Genomic DNA, 26,093 nt, shown 5'->3' on the forward strand with positions numbered 1-26,093 from the left:
GGGCCTGCGGGAAGGGCAGACATACCTCTCATGGTCTTCAATGGCGTTAGCCCAGGATTTATAGCAGTGTGAGTTCAGAATCAGGTCCAAACAGGGTTATTTTATTCCAGTTTCCTTTTTTTTTTTTTAAATTTAAGAAAATCTGTTCAAAATGATTGTTTCTGCAAAATAACAATGTGTATGTGTGAGTGGTATCACTCAGTTACTCCTAACTAAGCGTTCAGACTTTCATTGTACTGGCTTTTGGAAATAAAGTAGTGTGGGGAGATTGATGTATTTTGCTTTTAAGCACTCGCCTATAATAACCCACTCAGATATAAAGCTGTGATTTATTTTTTCTCCATAGCACAATGTTATAAACCTTTTCTTTTAATTCATCGTGAAAATGTTCTGGATCATCTGTTAGAGCCTAGAACAGAGTGCACCTTAGCAGGCCATTTGGCAGGGCTACGGCTCCTTTCAAACTCAACACATTCCTTTGGTAAATGCTGATTTGCTCTTTCATATCCTGGTTGGCTTTGTGTCTCTTGCTTTTCAATAATTACTTTGAGAATTGTGCATATGTGCAAATGTCGTGCTTGGCTCCAGCCACTGGATTGACAGCCTGTTGACTGAAGTCCTCTCGCCACAAGACAGGCGAGGGAAACAAATTTTCCCCAAACTGCCGCACACTTCACACAGGCATACCCTGTTCAAGAAAGGATTGTCCAGATAGATCTCATTTAATCATTTCCCTACCACTGTGGTGGCCTCGGGCATTGGTGCACCTCAGTCCCTCCTGTTCTCTGCCTGTGGCCCATAACAGTCCAGTCTCCAGTGGGCTGTAATACTTGGTCTAATTTCAGTTGTTGGGTTTAGTGTGCAGGTGCTGAGTGATATTAGTGGCCTGTGATATATAGGTCAGACTAGATGAGCTTGTGATTTCTTCTGGCTTTAAACTTCACGACTCTAGGACTGTATTCCTTCAGCTTTCAGGAAAGAACAAAAATAGGGCTTGCCTACCTGGTGTGGTAGTGCATATCAGTGGGGCGTGAACTCTAATGTGCACCAAAGTGTCGCATACTCATGGCCTGCGTAGACCCTGCTGCGGTGCACTAAAAGTTCCCTCGTGCACGTTAACTTAGTCCTGGCTGATGATGTTGGTTAGCATTAGAATTCACACCCCACTGATGTGCACCACTGCACTGTGCAGACAGCAGTTTGTTAAAAATGCTAACTCACGGATAAATACTATGGACTAGATTGTCTCCAAGACCACCGCAAATTCTCTGCTCAGCCATACCAGGGTTACTCAGATTACAGCTCCATCTGCAGGGTGGGAAGCAGGGGCTGCTTCTCTAATATTTCACCCTGTGAGCAAGGAGGCAGAGAGGAGTAGCAGCCTTGGCTCTGCTCACTCACTGCCAGCTTGAGTAGCTGGCTGGGTGCACGGGGGGAGTTAGCTGGAGTCTGAAAAAGGATGAAGTAAATTACTCTCCACCTTCAAGAGCAATGGGAGAACTGGGGAATACGTTTGCCTCTCTGAGATCAAAGGACTCAAACTAGCCCTATATAATCCTCAGGTCAGATCATGTATTGGTCAGAAAGAAATGTTACATCATGACAATTTTTGCAAGTGTTAAACTATACTCGACAAATCACTGACAGTTTCCAAGGCGTGTCTCTTGTCTCTTTTTATGGTCTCCATTATTGCTTCACTTTACAAGGAATCAATTAAAAACATCAACAACAACAAAAGCCCTGTTCTGCTGGGTTTTAACAGAGATAATGTGCCGTAGTAAAAGTGCATTTTATTTTCTGTATGATTCTCCTCCAAGTCTCCAGGCTTGTAAGCGTCCATTGCGCCTGTAAAAAGTTACAAATCGCTCTGCGGCAGTGAGATCTCCTACAACACCCACAAGGGGCACTGGAGGCGTGGGGGTAGGTGCGGTAGGGGAGAGACATCATCAGAAGCAGAGGCTGATGCTCTCTAAATGGGGGGGAGGCAGTTCTGCTTCACAGTTGAGCCTCAAGCAATGGGATCTTCTGACTGGGCCCTGCCACGCCCTAGTTCATCATCGTTCGTGTTTAATGTGTGAGTCACTGCGTTCCACGGTCACCCCGTTTCCATTTCGGGTCACCTCTTTTCTGTTCCAGTCCTTTTCCATGTAAAATTCAGCTAATACAGGGCAGTGTTCTGAAGCCACTCCTCCCCAGGACCAGTTATCAGGGATCCATATATTTGTAAGGCCTTCTCTCACAACAGCCCAGTGACCTGTATGAAGAACAATTGCAGAGACAAAGATTAGTACGGAAAGGGGCCAGAGGAAAGAAGTTTAATCCATATAAGACCAAGGGCCCAATTCTGCAAACATTTATGCACATGAGGAATCTCACTCCGACTGATATCAATGGGACTGATGATGAGATAATACTATCCACGGGTGAGTCAAGATGCCAGCCTAGAAGGGGTCATATAAAGAATGTGTTTTCAAACATTGTTCCCGCTGGTAGAGAAATTTTACCTGTGAAGACCTTTTTCAAGCTTCGACTGATCCAGATGTTATCCAGCGACTTAGATCCCTGAGGATTCTTTGTGCTGATGTTTGTAAATGTATTTGCAGGGACTAGGTGATGGAACTTTTCTTTTCTCAAAAGATCGAGGTCACTGCTGTCTGGGGCTTGGTTAAAATCGCCTAAGATGATCAAATCTTTTTCTCCTAGAAAAATTAAAAGGACAAGAAAAGAATGGAGGAAAAAAATCAGTGATTAAATATGGGATGTGGGAAAAGAAATACAACCACTGAGTAGCGATACTGAATTTACTTTGCATAGGGCTGTTTGTTTTTTGAACATGACATGATATGGTTAAAAATCTTCTATTGTGAACAAACACATTAGCTTACCTATCTTACTAATAGCCACTCAGATTACTACAATTGTAACCAAAAAAAGAATCTGGAAATCCAATATACATTGCACAATTTATGCTGCTTGTTTCCTTTTTGAATTTCCCTCATCACAACTATGTCTGGGGAACTATCCATTTGTATACGACAGACTGACCCTACCACCAAGTGGTGGTAAGTCTGGTCTTCTATATCTTAGGAATCTTAGGCGTTGTAAAAGGTGGGAGGGTTTTGTTTGCTTGTTTGCTTGTTTTGTTTTAAACAAGATCTACATTTTGGGCCAAATATGCTCTGCTGCTGTCCTTTTACAGTTTTGCTACTAAGACATTCTTGTGAAAATACTAAGAAGGGTGTGTCTTCCTCAAGGATGGATTAGTGCCAGAAAAACACAAGAATGCAGGACACTCATTCTAAAATTGAAGATTTAGGAAATTTAAAAAAACCATCAGGTCTAGCAGCCTGTGAACCTGACGGCAGAAGCAGCAGTCATGGCCCCTTGCAATTCACAATCCAGGACTCTATACATCTATAGAAGAAATGAAACTTGTATTTATTTGCCTATGTGATTAAATTGATTTTGTGGAACTTTGAGATGCCTCAGAGTTTGTCTAAGGTTGAGACTTTGAAAGGAACTAAGGATGTTACGCACTCAACTTCTTTAGGCTTCTTTAAAAATCTCACCTTAAATATATGTGGAAAATTGTCTAGATTCCAAATATTTTATTTTTAAACCTCATCCCCATTCCTGAAATATTCTGCTGCTTTGACACCAGTGTAGCTCCAAGGCTACCAATGAAGATATCCTTGATGTATGCTAGTGTAAGAAGAGAACCAGTCTTTAGATATTTGTGTCTCTTTCACCCCTTGATAAAAGACTCTTCTGGTACCTAACTCAGACCACTCCCAGGGTTGTGGTGATGACCTCAATGATGCTGGTATCCAACCAAAGAAGTCATTGCATTATGACCTGATAAATTACTATGAATAAACTGCTAAAAAAGGACACAGATGTGCTAAAATAGCCTAAAATTTGGACCTCAGAAAATCTGATGGAGAATATCGTATGGATTATAAGTATCTGGGTGTTTGTTAAAATTTACCACTCTTTGAGAATGAGTTTATTTCAAATATCTGCTGTTGATGTACCATCCTACAGTTACTGTCACAGACCAGATCAGCTAGGTCCAGATACTGGCCTGCTCCCTGACTAACTTCACAGCTAGGCAACCAGTGAGCCCATTGTACTGCCTTGGGATTGACAGAGTGTCCACAGCCCCGACTGGCTGCTGGTTTAGCAACCTTGCTTATAAGCCTGGTTCCCACAGCAGATCAGCAGCTGCTCAATGTGCACCATGTCTGCAGCTGTGCTTGACCTTGTTCCAGCCCCTGCTGCCCTCTAGCTTACTGCTCTGATTGATCCTCTGGTTCTGGATTCGGCTTCAGTCTCTCTGGTACTGGTCCTTGGCTTGCCTCTGGCTTACAAACTGTGGTTTACCCTCAGGCTCTGGCATTTGGCTTCTGTCCCTCCAGTACTCACCCTTGGCTTGTTTCCTGGACTGTGCCCACCCTAGATCCAGCTCTAACCAGTAGGCTGAACTCTCCCCTAGGTCGGAAGGTCCTGGTCTAACTGGTTACAATTATGTTCTGTTGCTGTAGAGGCAGTCAGCCAGCAGAGGGAGCTTAAGTTAAACAACAAACACTGTTCATCTCTTCCCTGCTATCTTTTTACTTACTGGACCAACTTCTGTTGGTGAGACAAGAATTTGACAAGCTCTCTCACCAACAGATGTTGGTCCAGTATAAGATACTGCCTCCCCGACCTTGTCTCTCTAATATCCTGGGACTGACACAGCTACAACTACACTGCATTCATCTTTTTGCTTATGCTTTAGAAGGGGAAAAAATACCCCACTGCAAAACCGAGCTGCCCCATAAGAAGCAAAGGGTGGCAGGACCAACCTTTACCTGATTAAAAATAATGAAACAGAGAAACCACCATTATTTTCAGTCTTCTAAGAGTATGTACAAACCACATGATATTTAGTAATTACTCTGCAGAGTGTTTGTGACAGTGGCTCCCCCTTTTAAAAGAAACAATCATGCTATTTTCAGCTCCATTAGAATTACGAGGAAAATCAATGCCTGCCTGACGGATAAGGTCAGAATCACTCTGGAAGTAATTGGTTTATTTGCGTGCTTCTAACGCATTACTACAAATAGAAAACACCGTTTTAACAGCTTATAAACAAATTCTTGAAGGCGTCCTTTTAAAAGGTATTATTCCCACCTTGCAGCCTATATCCAATCTGGTCGGGTACCACTTTTCATGCACTAAGTTGCACAGGATGGTATCCATCAGTCCTGAGTTTTGCATGTTCATCTCACAACCAACTAAGATCCCAGTCTTGGTAAGAGCAGGGAAATGAATCAGATCACATTGGGTCATGATGTTACAATGTTGCAGTGAAGTGGGTGGCAGAGCACGGTAATTACCTCTAATCGCTGGACCATCCTTCCCCTTTTAGAAAGGAAGAACCGAGCCACCAAAAGCATCTCTCTCCAGCCCCATATTAGGTCTACAATTGCTCTTGGACAAGGATATCAAAAATTGCTGAAATAGCTAAAAGAATCCACGTGGAGATGCAGCCTTTGGCCAAAGTCACTGGCCAAGAAAACTAATGCAATCACAACATCCCTGCTGGAAACTAGACTGAAAAGGAGCACAAGGATCCCAGAGGCACCTTGCTGCAACTTTCCTAACCACTCTCTTCAAGAAAAGAAGTTTTGAGACTAAGCTGTAATTTGCAAGATTGCTAATGTCAAGTGATGGCTTCCTGAGCAAAAGCAGCTGAGAGAACCTAGTACATTTTTTTCTACCCAAAAGGAGGTATTAGTAATCTTCATAAAAAATTGACTCCAAACAGCCCCTCACTGGCCCAGTTTTCACCATTTGTGAGTAACAAAGGTCTCTCTCACAAGTCAGAGCTTTGCGCTTCCAGAATCTCAGCTGGCAAGATCAGGTGGCACTCAGCTTTGAGATGATGGCATGCTTGTCCAGTCTTGTGGGTTCTCATGTTACCATAGCCAGAATCATTCAGATCAAAGTGATCTTAATTAAATAGATGGAAAAATCTTCAGAGTGAGAAAGATTCCACTATGTTCTATTTCCAAACAGAGACAAAGCATATTCACTAAGTCAGAGGTGGGCAAACTACGGCCCGCAGGCCATATCCGGCCCGTGAGTCCGTCCTTGCCTGGCCCTTGAGCTCCTGGCCGTGGAAGCTAGCCCCCAGCCCCTCCCCCGCAGCCTAAGCTCGCCCTGCAGACAGCGCAGCTGGCTCCATCTGGGCAGCGGGGCTGCAAGGTCCTGCTGCTCTGAGCGGCATGGTAAGGGGGCAGGGGCAGCCGGGGGGGTGTTGGATAAGGGGTAGGGAGTTGCGGGGGGGGGGGCAGTCAGGAGACAGGGATCGGGGGCGGATGGATGGGGCACAGGTTCGAGGGGGAGCGGTCAGGGGTCGGGGAACAGGGGGCATTGGATAGGGCCTGGGAGTCCCAGGAGGGCCTATCAGGGGGCGGAGGTGTGGCTACGTGTCGGGAGGGCAGTCAGGGGACAGGGAGCAGGGGGGTTGGATAGCGGGTGGGGTCCCGGGGAGGGGGCGGATTGGGGCAGGAGGTCCTGGGAGCGGTCAGTCAAGGAGTGGGGGTGGTTGGATGGGTCGGGGGTTCTGAGGGAAGCAGTCAGGGGGCGGGAAGAAGGAGGGGGCGATAGGGGGCGGGGGCCAGGCTGTTTGGGGGGCACAGCCTTCCCTACCCGACCCTCCATACAGTTTCGCACCCCGATGTAGCCCTTGGGCCAAAAAGCGTGCCCACCCCTGCTCTAAGTTGTACACTACTCGGAACAGTTTCTCTGATCTATACTTGGTTGACTTTATGGCAGTGGAGAACAATACTTTCTTAGCCTACCCAACAGCCACCGTACTGAAATGCAAAAAACCTCTGTATGTTGCAGATTCGGGGCAAGACGACGCTTACCAATGCTCTACTCCCCTCCTCAATCTCTTTATTTGATCATCTGTATACCAAAGTGATTAGTGAAGGCATGTCTAGATCCCTTGGAACGATAGTCAAAGAAAGGTAAATCACCATCTCCTACTAGGTAATGAGCAGTGTTGAACACTGTTTTCTCTCAGAGAATTGTGAAGCCCTCATTTCCTTCCAGCAGTCTCACAGGGCCTGATCCAAAGTCCACGTAACTCAATTGTAAGCTTACCATTGACCTCAATGGGCTTTGGATCAGTCCCATAGCAATGAAATGGAATTTCCATCATGTGCTGCGGTAAGACCTGACCTACTCTTGAAGGAAGTGATGGCCTAATCATGAGAAGGGCATGACACAGAGCAGGGAACCTATGAGAAGGTTCCAGAAAGAAGGACCCTCCCAGAACCTCAAAGATCTGTCTAAACTGGGCACTCAATACATGGACAGCCTGTGGGGGCTTGGCCAGCCAGGGGGAGGAGGAGTTATTGGGCCTGGAGCCTGACTGACATATTAGGACAATCAGCTGCTGGCCCAGGATGGCTTGAATATGGGTGGGACCACACAGACTTGTGCATTGAACCCAGACAGGCACAATGTTTGAGAGGAAAAAAAGGGAGTTGGCTGCATGGGGTCAGCTCCTAGCAGCTGTAGGAGAGACAGCCTCTCAATCGCTTCCGGAGGGAAGAGCATTAAGAATCCAGGGCTCACTGGCCTCAGACCACAGGGCCACTGATGAGGGAGGAACAAGGAGACTCTATTGCTCTTGAGGACCCAGGGTGCTCCATGAGGGAGCTATGCTTAATAACTAGTTTCCTCCAATGTACAGGTGCCACTTCCCATGTGTGCAAGACAATAAACCTGCCATTTGTTCACAAAAGGAGTCTGAAAGCAGAAAAGTTTTCCTTAAAGTTCCACTTTACTTCATTTTAACTCATAAACTAAGTGACACACTTGAGTATCCTGGTGAAATTCTGTCTTTACTATCCACATATTATGGCCTAATTAAGGAAGAAAATTGAGCACATGCATAACTTTAAGTACGAATCATCTCATTGACTTCAGTGGGACTGAACACATCTTCGTTTGGAGAAGATACATGGTAGTCTTCACACAAGACGAAGAGTCTGAATTCCTGCTTTAGGTGAAAAACTGAACACAACCCAACAGTACCATGCCTCTGTAAAGTTCCAAACCACAAGGACCATTGGTCTGACACAGCATGGCCATTTTTATATTAAAGCCTGGTTAAAATAAATGAAAACAGAACTAAAATGAAACTCTAAAGAAGTAAACCTAAATTCAGACCCAGAGTAAGTGGGTGCAACTCTATTGGCTTCTATAAACCTGCATCTCCTTATGCCAGGTCTGAATTTGGCCCATATGGGTTACATAAACGATCCATTTTTTAAAAGAATCCTTTCAAATTTCAAGTTATGTGAACAAATACTTAACACAGTACGACTTAAAAACAGCCTTGACTGACATCTTGCAGCTCAAAGGAAAACAAGAGAGTGTGCATAAAAACTGCCCACACCTCTCCTGGAATAGGAGATTGGTATAGATTCTGAACTTTTCAAGCGGCTGACCTTGACAAACTGGGCCAAACTGAAAATCATCACATACCTAACTTTGACAGGTTTCAGAGTAGCAGCTGTGTTAGTCTGTATTCGCAAAAAGAAAAGGAGTACTTGTGGCACCTTAGAGACTAACCAATTTATTTGAGCATAAGCTTTCGTGAGCTTCAGCTCACTTCATCGGATGCATCCGATGAAGTGAGCTGTAGCTCACGGAAGGTTATGCTCAAATAAATTGGTTAGTCTCTAAGGTGCCACAAGTATTCCATACCTAACTTTGTAACTGTTTGGTCTTTGTTAAACAGCAAACAACATGCTCACTTTTCCTATCCCTATGAAGAGCCCTAATATCAAAAATGATAAGTACTGGAAAATCACTGCTTAGCCTCATAAGAAACTGTTTGAGCCCAACCTACAAGTACCTGGACAGGAAGCAGGCAGGTTGTCAGAAGTGGGACAGAGTCAAGCTTCCCTTTATTAAATTACATATTCAGTGCCAAAGTCTACTCTGATTTACATGCTGTCAGTTGAATTACTCTGAATTTACAACAATTTATAACGAAGTAGGATTTGGCTTTCTTCTTCTTTTTAAATGTGCATCAAATGATTTCAAAGATGCACTGTTTTTTTTCCAAATTAGTTACAAAAATACTCTGAAGTTAATGCATACAAACAATTTCTGCATGAAAAATCACTAGTCCTGATTCTGATCTCACATAAGCCCCATTTCAGCAAAGCACATAAGCATGTGTTTAACTTTAAGCATGTGAGTATTCCATTGACATCAGTAGTGCTTTGCTGAACTGGGATTTTACACTGGTGTACAATCAGGAGTAATTCTATATAAATCAGTGGCAAACCAGTGCAAAGTGAATCAGGCCCCATGTTAATTGTTCAGGATCAACAATGTGCCCAGCACAGTAAGATAGACCTGGTACCAAGGAGCTTATGCCTTAAAAGTCAGACAAAAAACAGAGAAAAACACACTGAGAAACTCCTGGGATGGAAATAGCTTAGAACTTTTAAACTGAAATAGGGATGGTGAGAATATAAAGTTGTTGTGGGTGTTTGTGGACCTTAGTTTTAGATTAGTTATATTAAACAAGCTGACCTATGCCCATATCTTTGGAGAAAAATAATGTCATAGTCATACCTTTCAGTGTTTCTTGCAGAGTCTGTGCAAAGGTTGCTAATTTGTGGCTATCATGATTCTTCTCTGTATTCTCTCCTGCTGAGGGTGCCAGGGCCAGATGAAGGTTAACCAGTGTTAGATCATTCATTCCAACCTAAAAAGGAGCAAAAAACATAATAAAGACAGGTTCAGGATAGTTCACAAAGGCATAAGCTTTTCATGCTGTCACTCACACCTAGAGCACACGTATTTAGCATTTGGGACTGGTCACCAGGATGAGGGTGTGATTTATTTTTTTGTTTTCTTTGAAAAGTCCAGGGCAGACATTCTGCAGCTCTAGCTGCAATATAGTTCTATCCTTTCAGGCCTGGGGAAGCAAGCAGCTTTTCATAAGCAATAAGCTCCTTTACTTTGTGTACCAACACAACACACGTTACTACTGAAAATACACATAACGCCAACTTTGTTCAGTTATTACACATATTAATTATCCCATATTGTGACCAGTACTAAAATGTCACAGAGACCAAACAGGGAACACAACTCCTTCATGAAAACCGTTCACTGGTCTCTTTGCCCAGCGCACACATACTTAGCAGCTGGTACTTAGATCACCATCTGGTGTGTGTAAAAAGCAAGCAGCAGTATCCCTAACTTTGACCTTTTTTGTACATACTAGAAATCAATTCAAATATTATCAAAGGCATCATAGTCACAAACCATGATCCCTCTGTAGCCCAGTTTATTTTATGCGAAGGCAGGTGCATCAAGTTGACACTTGGTCTCCTATGTTCACACACATACAGGCACACAGGAAAGTACCCCATTTCAGACAGACAACGTTTCTAGAGTTTGTTGACATGCCTAAAGGGGCTGTCCCAGTGAAAGAGCTTAGAAACTTTGTGAGGTCTCACTGGTGGAACTGAGTTTACATTTCTCAACCAAGGGAAAGATTTGAGCCTGTCCCGCCCCCTGAAGGCATCGGGGAGCTCAGCCGGCAGATCTCAAGGCTACTGGAGCCCCTGTGCTTCCGCATTGCTTCCCATCCTCCTCCCAGAGTTTATGGCATAATTGTACTGGTCCTGTGGTCATTTCTATTGGACCTGCCCCACGCTCAAAGGGGTTCATTTGGTGAAGGTGGAACAAGATTAGCATGGATTTATATCAACAGTTCCCATGGAGTTTAAAGGGGACAATGACACATATAGAGGCCCCCCCCCCATACCTTCCCTTCCTACCATGCATAGCCTGTGGAGTGGGAGTGGAGGTGCTCCCCCTGGGTTGATAAAGAAGTGGAGCATAGCAGAGAGTCAGCATGCCCTATTCTACACCATCGTCCATGCTGCTGAGATCTGCTGATTGTTATTTATCCCCTGTCCATGAGAGCAGAAGGGCCTTCACTCTCACTTCTTCAGTACAGAGGGATAAAGCCTGCTAATGCCTTATCGCAGTCAGAGTATAGCCAAGCTGCTTTGCTTATGATATAACAGGTCAATGTATTGGCCTCCATTAAAGGCCAGGCAACTTTTAGTCATTAGAAAGGAAATGTTGCTCCTTTAGATTTTCTATCTAAAACGTTTTTACAGAAGCATAATTAAAAAGGCAAACTCAACACGATGCCACCACCTTGAAATGTGCAAGGTAAGGGGGAGGGTAGGCGTGTTTCCCATTGCCATTAGTGTGGGCGCTCTCCTGGGAGGACGCATCCTTCAGCTCGATGCCAGCCGTCGTGTCCCAGAGGAAGCCAGAATATTCGACACCCTACAATTAAAAAGGGAAAAAGCTGGTAACAAAAGCTGAAACGTGACACAGTTCCCATCATCATTCCACAACTCATACAAAGGGCTACACTCAGCCCAACGCAGCCTGGAGCATATCACTCCCACCAGCGTCTGGGGTCCAAGGTCAGTAGTATCATCAACGGTGGCGTAAGCTGTTCAGAAAACATGAGACACATGGCAATGTGGGGCAACTTGTGCTGATTTAGCATCCAGTGGAGGCACAGAATGAGTTTAATTTACCACACATGCCAGGCGAGGAGGAGGAGGAGGAAGAGCAAAGCTACAAACAGTAGAATGTGAGAGTAAAACAGCTCCTCTACCCATTCACTTGAATTTATGCCCACAACACCCTAAAAAGAATGCTCCATGGCCAAATTTAGCCCAGATGTGGCAAGGCACTTCAGCCACAACTTCCACTGACCTCAACGAAAACTGCTTGCACCAAGGGCTCAATTTACACAGCTTTGCACTACTTACAGCCACTTATATCTGTCTTCTGGACAACTGAGGCCTATGTAACTTACAGCACTGCTAAATTTAGTCAACAGTCTCTGAATTTAATAAACCTCCTCAACTATTCCACTGGTAAAATGGCTGCATGCGGTATGGGCTGGTGCAGTGTAAGATGCATCCTTTCAAAGGGTATAGTATGGGCTGCTCTGAGATCGGTTCTCTCTGTATCCTAGGAAATCACTCTGATCTAGATATAATATCTCCAGGAGCTCTTGCTGGGGTCACTACTGTCTGTCTGTCTTTCTCGCTCTTGCTCTCTCACACACACATACCCTTCTGCCTCTACTTGACCTTTTTTAAACACCTCCCTCCAAATGAATCATAGCTAAAACCAGTAGTAGAAATGGCTTTCCATTCCCTGCTGCAATAAAAAAGCAGCATCCACTGTGCTGTATTTCCATAGGCTTTGTAAGATGACATTAGGATGAACTCAAATTCTTTGCTAGCTCAGTTAAAGACTGCATAAAACTTTAAAACAGTACCACAACTATTTCATCTGGCACAAAACTATTGTTCCATATTAACAAGTAATATGAGGATGGAAAAAACAGCTCTCCCCTGTTCTCTCCATTCCCTGGCTCCAGACTACCTCATTACACTCACAGCCAGAAATCAACATTTGGAGGGGCTGAGAAACCAAATGCAAGGGACGGTGCCTCTGTCAAATGAAAGGGTTGTGTGGGAGCATGGGTCTCCCCATCCACCATCTTGTATTATTAATCACTGTAAAATGTCTTGGGATGCAGTTTGTGCTAAAGATACCACACAACGTATGGCTAGGCTATGGTATTGTATTGTGTGTGCTGACTGCTCAAATCTGACTATGCTCCTGAGCCACTAAATAAGCTAAGACGTAGGCTGTATGTCTTGGCATAGCTAGTGGCTCAGCAGCATAGTCAGATTTGCTTCTTGATAAAGCACATCACAGCAGAAGTCAGCGGATACAGTTTTTACTCCTAGTTTGGGCACAGACTTCCCCTGTGATTTGTGCAGGTCATTTAACTTCTCTGTACCTGTGAAACAGGCTTCTTCATGGTTATTCATCAGTCACTCAGTTAAAACTTCAGTATGAGTTTGACACAAGTAAAAGCAGAGACAAGATTTCTGGACTGGGCCCAGGAATACAGAAAGACAGTGAATATGTAATTTTTTGGAAGTGTAACGGGGGGAACTTTACACCACTTCTATATTTCGTATTCAATTGGTCTAATTTTTAAGATGTTACAATAGACCCCAATGCCGCAAAGGGGATCAGCATCCCATCATAGGGATGGGAGTCCCATCAAAGCTAATGGGATTCTGTGCAGGAGCAAGGACCCTGCTTGTAGGTCCCTTAGCAGGATGGAGGCTCTCGAGTATAATTCTTAGAAATCGTAAATGATCTAACTAATCCACTCTGAGCTAGATTTTAATGGTTCATAACACCAGTAAAAGTCAGAGACCTCCTTGACTCAATCACCAACTGCACTTTATCCTACACATTATTAATTATAATTATTATAATTAGTGCCAGGAGTTCAGGGTTCTATTGTGCTAGATCCACAGACACATAGTCAGAGGCTGGGGAGAAAGAGTAATTATTCCTTCCCCCGCCGCCCCATTTTACAGAAAGGGAGCTGAGGCACATAGAGTAAGTCGCCTTCACCTGGCTAAGGTCACAAAGGAAGTCTCACAAAACTGGGAAATGAACCCAGTTGTCCTGAGTCACAGCAGAGTGTATTAACAAGACCATGCTTTCTCTCAGGTGCATCTAAATGGTGTTCTTAAAACAAGCAAACGAATGCTTGCATAACTCTGGTTTCCTATACCCCAGCCATCAAATGCTGTGGTGAATCTAGTAACAGAGAGTAGAAATGGCATTTTCCAACCAAGGATTAAAAATGCCTTGAAATAGATTAGCTCATTGTGCACCCAATGAGGTACTGTCACATATTCACATTAAAACTTAAACAGTAAGGCTGTCAATTTATTGCAATTTATTAATTAATCGCAGTTTGAATTGTGGTGTTAAACAATAGATTACGAATTGAAATTTATTAAATATTTTTGGATGTTCTTCTACATTTTCAAATATATTGATTTCAGTTACAACACAAAACAAAGTGTACACTGCTCACTTTATATTATTTTGATTACAAATATTTCACTGTAAAAATGATAAACAAAAGAAATAGTATTTTTAATTCACCTCAGACAAGCACTGAAGTGCAATCTCTTTATTGTGAAAGTGCAATTTACAAATCTAGATTTTTTTTGGTTACATAACTGCACTCAAAAACAAAACAATGTAAAACTTTACAGCCTACAAGTCCACTCAGTCCTACTTCTTCTTCAGCCAATCTCTAAGACAAACAAGTTTGTTTACACTTACAGGAGATAATGCTGCCCGCCTCTTATTTATGTCAACTCAAAATGAGAACAGGCATTCACATGGTACTTTTATAGCCGGCATTGCAAGTTATTTACGTGCCAGATATGCTTAACAGACATATGCCCCTTCATGCTTCAGCCACCATTCCAGAGGACATGCTTCTATACTGATGATACTCGTTAAAAAAATAATGCGTTAATTAAATTCGTAACTGAACTCCTTGGAGGAGAATTGTATGTCTCCTGCTCTGTTTTACCTGCATTCTGCCATATATTTCATGTTATAGCAGTCTCGGATGATGACCCAGCGCACGTTCGTTTTAAGAACACTTTCGCTGCAGATTTGACAAAACACAAAGAAGGTACCGATGTGAGATTTCTAAGGATAGCTACAGCACTCGACCCCAGTCTGAGAGGGATGAAGTGCGGAGCATGCTTTCAGAAGTCTTAGAAGAGCACACTACGAAGTGGAAACTACAGACCCCGAACCACCAAAAAAGAAAATCAACTTTCTGCTGGTGGCATCTGACTCAGATGATGAAAATGAACATGCGTCGGTCCGCACTATTTGAATCGTTATTGAGCAGAACCCATCATCAGCACGGTCAAGTCCTCTGGAATGGTGGTTGAAGCATGAAGGGACATTGTATCTTGTGACATTGGCTACAACAGTGCCATGCAGAGGCCTGGTCTCACTTTCAGGTGACATTGTAAACAAGAAGCAGGCAGCATTATCGCCTGAAAATGTAAACAAACTTGCTTGTCTGAGCAATTGGCTGAACAAGAAGTAGGACTGAGTGGACTTGTAGGCTCTAAAGTTTAACATTGTTTTATTTTTGAATGCAGGGTTTTTTTGTACATAATTCTACATTTGTAAGTTCAACTTTCATCCTAGAGATTTCACTACAGTACTTGTATGAGGTGATTTGAAAAATACAATTTCTTTTGTTTTTACAGTGCAAATATTTGTAATAAAAAATAAATGTAAAGTGAGCACTTTACAGTTTGTATTCTACGTTGTAACTGAAATCAATATATTTGAAAATACAGAAAACATCCAAATATATTTAAATAAATAGTATTCTATTATTAACAGTGTGATTAATCACGCTTAATTTTGAAATTGCTTGACAGCCCTACTAAAAAGTATTCAAATCATCAATGTGTTTCCAGTGATTGCTAGAATACATTTCTTATGATGCTTGTGTGGCTTTTCGATTAGTCCCAGTAGCTGTACCTAATTTGTAAAGGAAATGCTTTTTTTCCTTTAGCTTCCACTTCAAAACCATGACAGCACCCAACAACTGTCACAACAAGCCATGAACAAACTTGAATAGTAACATGATTCATATGTGCAGGAGAAAAATGAAGCTGTGGGTTCTTTTTTCAGTACTGTGATGAGGTATTTAATGGGACACAACCGTTACCATCTGTTTCATAAAAACAATACCCAGAATAGACTGAAAATAATCCCCTTGCACAACCACAAACAATTCATTTCCTTCCATGGGGACATGTCTCATCTTCATGACATGAGGTGTGCAGAATACCCAACTATACAATTATAAGTGCCATGCAAATTACCATATTTAATAACAACAGACCAAATCCTGGCATGATGAAGAGTACTTTACTCCTCAGGTAGTCTCACTGGAATAAATAAGACAGCTACTCGAAGAGTAAGGCACTACTTATCCTCTGGAAGGCTGGCAGAATCTAGCTCAGTGTAAATATATTTTGTATATTGTCAACAGCGGTGGGTGCCAATAAATAATTGTTATTACATTACAGGATAAATACTTTGCTGCAATATACACTCTTAATATAGGAAGTGCTGCAGTAAAAGTAACACTGCAGTACTGTGTTTATTTTTTAATAGTGCCCACAGTGTACTTTAAATATATGCAAGATACAGTTGATGGGACATAGAAGGTAAGCTACTTTTCCAGATGACAAAAGAGCACTGAAGAGAGTCCCTGTGAGATCTTAATTTGCAAACTAAGAAAACTGGAAACATTACCAACTTCCAGCCAACATTTTATCATGGAACAAGGTTAGCTGACTAGCAGACTAGTACTTGGGAAGTACGTCAGTGTGTCAGCATGCAGAATGCAGGACTATTTTCTTATCCTATTGTGTGGCCTTTGCCACACACTCTTCTTTTTTAAATATATACTTTTTCCTTGCTTCCTGGCTACACAGAAAGAAAAAAATCACTCTTTGAAAAATCAGTAACAAAAGTAAAATCAAATACCACAAGAAGAGTCAGCTCAAAATAGAAGAGAATTGCAAACCTTGCCTCCCACCCCCGCCAAAAAAAAACTGCTGAATGCTTTGGCCCAAATTAAAAATATGTCCTTGGCTAGAGCAAAAGAAAATGAAGTAAAAGGTCAAGCTTTGGGGATTAATGTACCTTATGTAGCTTGCCTGAAGGTTTCTCGGAAACAACACCCTTCCAGCATCCTCTAGGGCCCTTCCATTTGCGGATATTTGGCAGAGTCGGCTGGTTCAACTCCATACAAAACTGCAAAGGAAAAGAAAAAGCTTTGTAGAGAGTTTTTTTTCCCTCATACAAGAGTAAAGCAGTATTAATAATAGACATAGTGGAGATGACAGATTATAACCTCTACTGAAATATTAAACACACACCACCTATGGATGTGAGGCCAGCTCCTCAGCTGGTGTAAAACTACCTTGACTTAAATGGAGTGATGTCAATTTATACCAACTCTGGATCTGGCCCCTGGATTTTGATACAGCAACAGCTTGAACAAGACGTGGAAAGGAAGGCTTGTTAACATAGAGAGAACAAGCGCACGTCACTAGTACATAAACTCTGAAACGTTAACCTCGGTGACAGTTTGCATAAAAGGAACACCGAGCCAAATTCTGCACTAACTTGCACCAAGGATGAATTTGCACCAAGGATGAATTTATCTAAATGATTTTTTCAATAATTTAAATCATAAAACAAAAACACTGTTGGCGATAAGAGTTCTTATTATAAATCTAAACAAGGAATTCATCTATCTTTATGCTGCAAGGGTCTGGAACAGCAGGTCAGAATCTGACAATATCAATTAAAAAATAAAATATCCATTATTCAAAAGAGCACTTGCATTCAACTAGTACAAAGATTTTGGTTCCACTAAATTGATCTGACAATGCTACGATTTAAGTGTGCTCAGATGAAGTGGATGGAGCAAAAGATCACCCAGTTCTTCCTCGAAAGGACCAATACATTTGGGACGTAATCAGAGGGATTTGAAAACTTGCTCTGAATCAGCTGATCTTGACTGGTGCTCCTTTTCCAGCAGAGGAGGCACACAAACTCTGAAATTCTCTCAGCTTGCTTGCTTTAGGTCATCTTTGTGCTCATGTGAGAAGGGGATTTCTCAATTCATACTGTCCTGCCCACAAAATCCAATATCAAAGTACATTAGGCTTCACTTTTTACAATATGAATATACAGATAAGTGCTTGGTCTACATGAAAAAGCCCCTCATCCCTTATCCATTCTCTAATTTAAATTAGATCTGTGATAAATACATTTTGAGAGAGTCCTTTAGATGGGCAAGAAACATTAATACACAACTCTTGATCAAAAGGATGCCTTGGGCTCATAAAAATAAATTCCTCATAAAAACAAATTCCTTATAAAAAGAGCAATAGGACAGAATTTGTTTTTCTTCTATAGCACCTTTCAGAATCCAGATTTCCCAAAGTTATAGTAAACCAGGATTATTAAATTTGGAAGGGAAGTCAAGGGGGTCAGCAGTGGAATACTCCATCCACCACACTATACTAGGATGTGTTTTATTTTCTGAACCCATGGATGCATATTGAGCATAACCTTGAATGTACTCAGTAATAGTGATTGTGCAACTACCCTTGACAGCTTGCTCCTTTGCAAGTTTTCCTAATATTTAACCTAAGCTGTCATTATTGCAGATGCAAATATTCAATTTTTGTTCCTGTTGACCAACAAGAATAACCGATCCGTATAAAGAGCTAAAAGTGACAACATGGTAATTATGTTTATTAATACAGCACCGTTATTCACACTTTGGTGACTCATACACAGGCCTCAGAACCTGTCTCACAGGATGCCAGGGTTAACTTCCATTCTTATCAGAAACAGACAGAGAGGGACTTTGGTTTATCTTCTCCAAAGAACCGCATCTCTAATGCCGTACAACCTGCCTAAAACGGCACTGCAGTATCAGCACGGGGAACGAGTCTGAGCCCACGGCTTGTTTGAGGTGAAGAAAGACCTTCGGTCTCAGAAAAGGGTGTGCTACTCACCAAGCCATATGGAAACCACAAATGACCAAGAAAAAAAAGCTTGGGGTTTTTATAAAGTAGTGTGCAGATTATGTTATCTGTTGTTAGCACGTGCTTCCACTTTGGAAGGATCCTTAAATTTCAGACACAAAATCATAATGCAGGTTGAAAAGGAAAAAAAAATATTTCAAGAGACTTCTGCTGGAAGCCCATTAACATAGCACAACACACTTCCAGGTAGTATTTAGTGTGAACTTTAAAAAGGTGCTCGAAGCAATTAACTGTCCAGTTTGCTAAATTCCCATAGAGGCTTTGGAACCAAAAGGGCACTACAGTAAATGTAAACAGCAACATACTTTACTAAAGCAATGCTGACCTTGCTTCCACTTTAAAAAAAAAAAAAAGGTAGGGAATAAATATTTTTTTTAAAGATGCCTTTGCATATGCATTTTTCTATAGATTTTTTTAAATTTGCTTGATGGATAATAGTTTTAATAGTTTTATTTTTTGCGGGGAGGAAAGCAGGGCAGTGAGGGGGAAACAGGTGGCTAATCTCTAGAGATGTGTTTTCTGAAGTGTAGAGATAATTGTAAAATGGTAGCAAATCAATACATTTAGAAGGAGGGGCACAGGAAATACAAATTAAACCTATATCATCAAGTGCCAGTGATTCCAGATATTTTAAGAAGACCACATTAGCAGAGGCAGAGCTGATTTTATTTCTGCGGGGTTGAGAGATATGGGGAGAGACACTTGAAGTCCATGAAGTCCGAGGGCTGTGAAGCCTTGTTGTGGTTCTGGTATCTGAAAAGGAGAGCTTGACCAATCAATTAAATGTTTTACCATGTTAGGCAAGGACACAGGATGTGCTATGCATGAACAAACCATCAAATTCGATATCCTGCCTCCTGCAGCAGCCAGTACTGTGCTGTGTGCTTCAGAGGAAGGTAAACAAGAGAGACCTAAAATATGCTTTGTTAATTGTGCAATTCTGTCTATGGAAAATAATTCTCTTCCTGATGCTTCTGGCAATCAGCTTCCACCCTGAAACACGAGATTTTTATTTCAGATAGGCTTAAAGATTTAGAAGATACAACAAAAAGGAAGGATGAACATAGTTTCATAAAGCCACCCAGAGATAACTCTCTCCTAATTCAGTCTCTAATTTATCCTTCCCCAGGTTTCTTCCTCCATTTCCCCTTCCCTGCCTCTCCTTCTGTTGCTACATTTCCTGTTGCCCCTGGAGCCACTATCAAGCTAAACTTAATAGCGACTCCAGCTTAAACTTTGTGTTCAAATCCTATTCACTTCTCAACTGTTCCCATTCAGGAGTGGAGTTTAAATCTGCTCCCAACAAGAATATCTAATCAGAGCAAGACATTTGTAGTTCTCATCTGAGCTATATTGGAATCCAAGAAAAAAGAATGATGTGAAGGATACAGGTAGGGCTAGTGTGCCACAACTGAGCCTGTGATCTAGACAATTGGGAGGAGAGAAGGTGGTTTAAGGTTCTCCCTTTCTTGAAATATTTTTTTTCACACCTTCAGTTACGAGTGTCCTGATTTGACATTGATTCTCCAGGGGAATAGAACATGAGGTTGCTAGAAAACTTTTGTGATGAGGAAAAAAGAGGTAGGGTTTTCTTTTGCTTTTTTGTCCAACTGGTCAGCTAGATAAATGGCCAAACACTATGGGCCTCAGTGATTCTCCATTGCCCTACACCTTGTGCAGTCATTTACACTAGTGCAAAGTAAGTATAAAGTGGATGTAAAATGCAACCAAATCAGAATTCTCCATTCCCGTATGCAGACTGACAGCATTTTACATTCATTTTGCCTAGGCACAAGACACTGTACAAGATGCGGGCACAGGAGCAGCATACCTTTGAATGTCATCTTGCTTATTCTATAACCAAACCGTACACCTGCTGGATGAAAGGAATGGGCCTCGTGGCTAAACTACTGATGGGGACTCAACACATCTGGATTAAATTTCTCTCTACATATTGAAACCTGGGCAAGTTACTTTCTCCCTATGCATATCAATTTCCGCTCCGTAAAACGGGATTAATATCACAGTGTTTGGGTGGATAAATACATGAGTGTTTGGGAGGTACTCACATATGGCATTGATGGGAACCATACAAACATGGATATAATTAGGAATCATTTGCTGAAGTATTGTGTTTTATAAATGGCTATTCAATTAGTCCTTTTCAGGAAGACTTTATTAATGATCATTTAATGGTTTTTAACTAATATTTAAATATTGATATTGCATAAAGGAAGATAAAACTTGGAGACATTCTTTGGGCCTAACTAACAACTAATTATTAGCTATTTACAAAAGAGAGCGGAAAACCACATGAAATCAGTTTCTAATCACAGACACATGAATAGGTATGTTTTGGAAAAAAGCTTTCTACCTTTCATTCTTGATTTAGTTGTATAATGAGATTAAAGTGAAATACCAACAGCCTTGTGGGCTACAGGAGCTGAGTTATACAAGTTCAGAGAAAAATGCAAGAATGAAAGAAAGTTTAAAGAACAAATATGATGAAAGCGAGATCACCACCAAAAACAAAACAAAACAAAACCTTATGTGAACTTTGACTCTGCCTCATTTTGCCTTTCTACCTGCTTTGCCATGTCAGTTTGACCCTCCTATTCTCTGCTCTTTAGTTTGAATTGGGTCTGTAGCTTTGGATAGGCTTCTTATGTCTGCTTCTTTCTTTCTTTCTCCTAATACTAAATAACTAATAATACTTAGCCCTTAAATAGCTCTTTTCATCTTCAAAGTACTTCATAAACATTAACTAATTCATGCACCAAAGAACCCTTTCACAGACTGTGGAACTGAGACAGAGCAGTTCCGCACTAGACATTCAGCTGGGCCTCTAACCAGTCTTGTATTGTGAATTTCCAGACTTCACCCACTCCACACACCCATCCTCACTTTGCACCTGTGAATACCTGCGAGCGCACTTTAACAACTATAACAACTGTGACCACATAAGTGTTAAGAATTTGCATCTGCAAAACCCACTTGTCTTGGATGCAAATTGTAATATTAGCAGGTACACAGCTATTTGAATTGTTCAAGTGAGCATGCATGTGTTTGGGGAGAAGTGGAAGCCAGGGCCTAAAATTAGGTCCCGAGGCGCAGCTCCACAAAGGTACATAAGCGCCTCACCCCCAGACCTAGACGCACTATGAGTCACACAATTCCCACTTGGATGTTGCCTAACCCTGTAGGTCCCTAAACTCACTTGGGACCTAGGTATTTACAGTAACAGTTCTCCAGGTGCCTAAGTTTTTGCCTCTGGGCATGTGTACTGCTACCTCCCCCTAGGTGTCCAGAAGCATATCTCCTGCCTAAGCCCCAAGGTGATCCATGAACCAGGGGAAAATAGGTATTCGGCTGCCTTTCTTGCCCGCAGGGCCCACCCAGTAGGTGAGCTCAGAGGCAGCCTACCAGATTGGGTCTCATTCAAAACCTGGCAGGAGGAGGAGGTGATGGCACCCACCTTAAAACTTTTAGTCCAGTGGCTAGAGTGCTCACCTGGGATGTGGGAGACCCAGGTTCAATTCCGCACTCTTCCTAGTGGGGAGCAAGGATTAGAATAGGGGTCTCCCACCTCTCAGGAGAGTGCCACAAACACTGAACTATGAGATATTCTTACATGGGGCTCCCTCAGTCTCTACCTGCTGAAGCTGCTCTACTGTGGATAAATAATGAAAGAATCATTGGAGTTGGGGGACTGGACCCTGAGACTCCCATCTTCCAGGTGGGTGCCTTCACCACTGGGCTGCAGTGTCAGTCTTACTCTCTTTCTCTCTGCCTCAGTGACTCTCATCATCTACCCAGGGTGGAACAGCTTCAACAGCAGAGATTGAGGGAGCCCTCAGCAGAACATCCCATAGTTTGGTGGCTTGAGTACTCTCCTGAGAGATAAGAAACCCTCTGTTCAAATCCTTTCTCCCTGCCGGCCAGAGGAGGGAAAAATCGAACATGGCTCTTTCCCATCCCAAGTGAGTGCTCTAACGTTATATGGTCATCACTGCCTCCTCCTCTGGCCATTTGGTGTGGTGTGAGGCAGATGCCTACCTCATTCTCACAAAAAATGACCTATGCACCTCAGCCACTGGACTCCAGGTGCGGGGTTCCCATCTGTGGATCGCTAACAGAGAAAGGCGATTATCTCTGTGAGAAGGGTGGGGCTTAAGACACAACCCTCTCGTTGGCATCTCCAACTGGCTAGCTTAGGCAGCTCCCCACCTAGTGTGCCGGCTTTTGTGGATCACATTCTTAGGCATCTCTCTCTCCCCATTCGTTGTATGTATTCGTTGAGTCTAAGGAACTAACTTAGGCTCTGTGGATCGCAGTGTTGTTCCGGAGAGTTTCTAGGTGCTGAGCACTGGTTAAAATGAACCAGATCAGAATGTGAAGCACTCTTGCAGCTGCTGCAATACTCATTTAGGGTGCTTGCATGAATTCTAAAATCACTGTGTTCACTGATGAAGCAACATATAGTACACCTTTGTTATTTTACTGTACAATCCTTATTTACTGTACAGTAGCCTATTTCCACTTATGAACTGAGCGTTCTTGACCCTGATCAACTTTAAAGATCTGAGGGTTTTTAAATCCCAAATTATTTGCTTTTCTTCCTTCAGTTGATGTTTTGGAAAACTGAATAGTGAGTTTTAATTGGTATGGGAACACAGAGCAAAAACTCACCACAATTACTCCACAGAAGCCTCCTTTGTAATATCTGACAGGAAATTACACATTTTATCTTTGAAGATTTGATTAAAAAGAGATTACAGTCTACAAAAATAGTCTGGTGTCCATCCTTTAAACATGGGAGTCTTGGGATAGCAGTTCAGACCTTTCATTTGTGTTTTCCTAGCTTCATTCTAAACAAAATTATTATTTATGTAAAGAAGATCTTCTTATAGATCTTCAAAAAAAAGACAGAGAAGTGCAATGTCTTTGGTGCAGGGCAGTGATATGCAGCAATGAAGAGAAAACATAATACAATCATGCCCTGTAAGCATTATGTGCCAGTGCCAAAGGAACTACAGAACTATCAACCATCTGTGGTGAAAATGGACTGAATAGTATTTCTCAACCAGTTTGTGATTTGGTGCAAAATTCTCCTCTCCTGTGTGCATGCTGGAGATCTACACCGCTGTTCTGCTCCCTGATGGGAGAGCCACATATATATACACAGGGAGAATATATATGAATTTTGCTCTAAATTAGTTTGATGCTGCACCCACTGAAGTCCATGGTGAAGCTCCCATTGATTTAAATTATGCAGGATCAGGTCCAATATGAGAAGCATATTGGGGGGGAGGGATAGCTCAGTGGTTTGAGCATTGGCCTGCTAAACCCAGGGTTGTGAGTTCAATCCTTGAGGGGGCCATTTAGGGATCTGGGGCAAAAATTGGGGATTGGTCCTGCTTTGAGCAGGGGGTTGGACTAGATGACCTCCTGAGGTCCCTTCCAACCCTGATATTCTATGATTCTATGAGGAAAGAGGTCTGAACAAATTCCTTTAGAATTCAAGGGTTGGGCAGTAATCAGCTACAAAAGGACAACAATGCAAGATTACTGCCAGAGTGAAGTCACCCATCTACCACGGCTGTAGGGGAGTTGCAGTGAAATCTTCCTCTCCCGAACAGAAAATCACAGAGAATTCTGGAGTTTTAATAGGAGGAGTGGGAGAAAAGGAAAGGCATGGTTCCCGTACATATTTATATGCTCTTATTTATAGTATTGCCAACCCCAAGCATTCAAAAAACATGAATCACTCCCCTGTTCCCCTCCAAATCATGAGAAAAATGTGTTGTTTTATGTGCTGCCTTCTGCTTTGGGGGCCTTTAGGACTCACATTTTCATGCTTTCTTCCACAACCATGAGGGCTAGAAGCTTACTTTTCTTTTCTTTTTTAAATAAAAGCTGACATACCTATGTAATTACATGACTCCAGAAGCTGGAACTATAAGAAAAACCACCTAATAAAACTCATGATAAAAATGACTTCACTGTTCATAATTTCATGTTTCCAATAAATGCAGACAGTTTTGTTTGCTCATAGAGGCTCTGAAGGTTAGTTACTAAATATTGCAAGTCATTTTTGAAGTACTTTCAAATAAATCAATGTTTTGATCTAATTTATGCATAAAAGAATCAGTATAATCATAAATAACAAGATTACTTAAATATCTAGTTACAGCAGAAAAAAAGGAAAGTCCTCATGATCATAATGCGATCTTTTAATCACAGAGTTCTTATAAAGAAATGAATCCTTGAATTCAGTCACCTTTTCCATATAGTTATAAAACGGTCCACTCATTTAGTTGGCTGTAGCAAGAACATGATGACCTCAAAATTAAATAGTTTGTAGTTTCTGGAGAGGGAAGAAAAGTTTTAATCTGCTACCATTTTAGCCTTCAGAGAAACTATAGTACAATATCTCTCTTTGTATTTCTTTGTGCATATTCTTCCAGAGAATACATGAATGCTTGGGGGATCCGATTAGCAATATTGTTAGAGCAATAAAACCACAGCAGAATATTCAGAAAACTTATTACAAATGTGCCAACCTGGACATAGCTTCAAATATAAAGAAGAAATTCAAACCTGCTACAAAGCAAACTACTGTATGTTTAGCAAAGGTATATATACACTCCATTTCCCACTATTATTCTGAAACTGCTCAATGAAACCACGTAGTATGCAATAGATGTTAAAGGGAACTTAAAGTTCAGGGATATTCCTTTGAGGCTTGTTTCTACAATGTAATGAGCAACTGAAGTCAATGGGAGTGGAAGACACTCAACCTCTCACGCGTGTGCACTTATAGCTTGTTCTTGCTGCCACTGAAATGAATTGCAAAACTCCCATTGACTTCAATGGAGCGGAATCAAGACCTTAATGCTAGATTCTGATACTCTTACTCACCTCCAGTAGTACTTTAATCATTGAGGAATCAATAGGACTACTCAAGGTCAACCACATTATCAGAATCTGGCCCCTAATTTGCAAGCCAAATGGAGTAATTCCCTCTGAAGTACAAGATGAAAAAAGAACTAGTTTCCAGTTCAATGGTGAGGGGAAAAATAATATAGCTATACCGATTTGCCATGATCTGGTCTCCCCTGAATCTATTTACCTTCCCACTGCCATGAGCACTTCACTGAGCAAGCCGAAAGGAAAAAGAAGCTGTAAAAAGAAACTTATCTGAAGAAGGATTTTTTAAAATTGTACTGATGTGTTTCTAGGGCTGGGATAAATTTATACTGCCACATAAAATGTTACAGTAACCAAGACACAAGAAAAAAGCTTAAAGGGAAGAGGGAAACCATTTTGATCTGATTTTAGCAAATTTCAGGAAAGTTGCTCTAAAAAGGAAAAATATACAAATCAACAGTTTTCTCCCACATCACAAATGTTTACCCTTTTCTGCATTCCTCCACAGATTTCTCAATTTACAATACATTG

At 41.8% G+C, this 26,093-nt stretch overlaps 1 protein-coding gene across 1 annotated transcript in view; it reads right to left on the minus strand.

Moving 5' to 3' along the window:
• Nucleotides 1–1,658: 1,658 nt before the first annotated feature.
• Nucleotides 1,659–26,093, minus strand: part of EEPD1 (endonuclease/exonuclease/phosphatase family domain containing 1) — an 85,364-nt gene continuing 60,929 nt past the window's right edge. Inside the window, exons 3-7 of the mRNA XM_007065886.4 lie at nucleotides 16,711–16,821; nucleotides 11,260–11,394; nucleotides 9,655–9,787; nucleotides 2,505–2,699; nucleotides 1,659–2,254 (exon numbers count right to left, since the gene is read on the minus strand). Coding sequence (XP_007065948.2) covers nucleotides 2,055–2,254; nucleotides 2,505–2,699; nucleotides 9,655–9,787; nucleotides 11,260–11,394; nucleotides 16,711–16,821 — 774 coding nt within the window. The 3' untranslated portion in view covers nucleotides 1,659–2,054. The remainder of the gene's footprint in view (nucleotides 2,255–2,504; nucleotides 2,700–9,654; nucleotides 9,788–11,259; nucleotides 11,395–16,710; nucleotides 16,822–26,093) is intronic.

This window comes from Chelonia mydas, chromosome 2, assembly GCF_015237465.2.
Source record: "Chelonia mydas isolate rCheMyd1 chromosome 2, rCheMyd1.pri.v2, whole genome shotgun sequence".
Classification (NCBI taxonomy): domain Eukaryota; kingdom Metazoa; phylum Chordata; order Testudines; family Cheloniidae; genus Chelonia; species Chelonia mydas.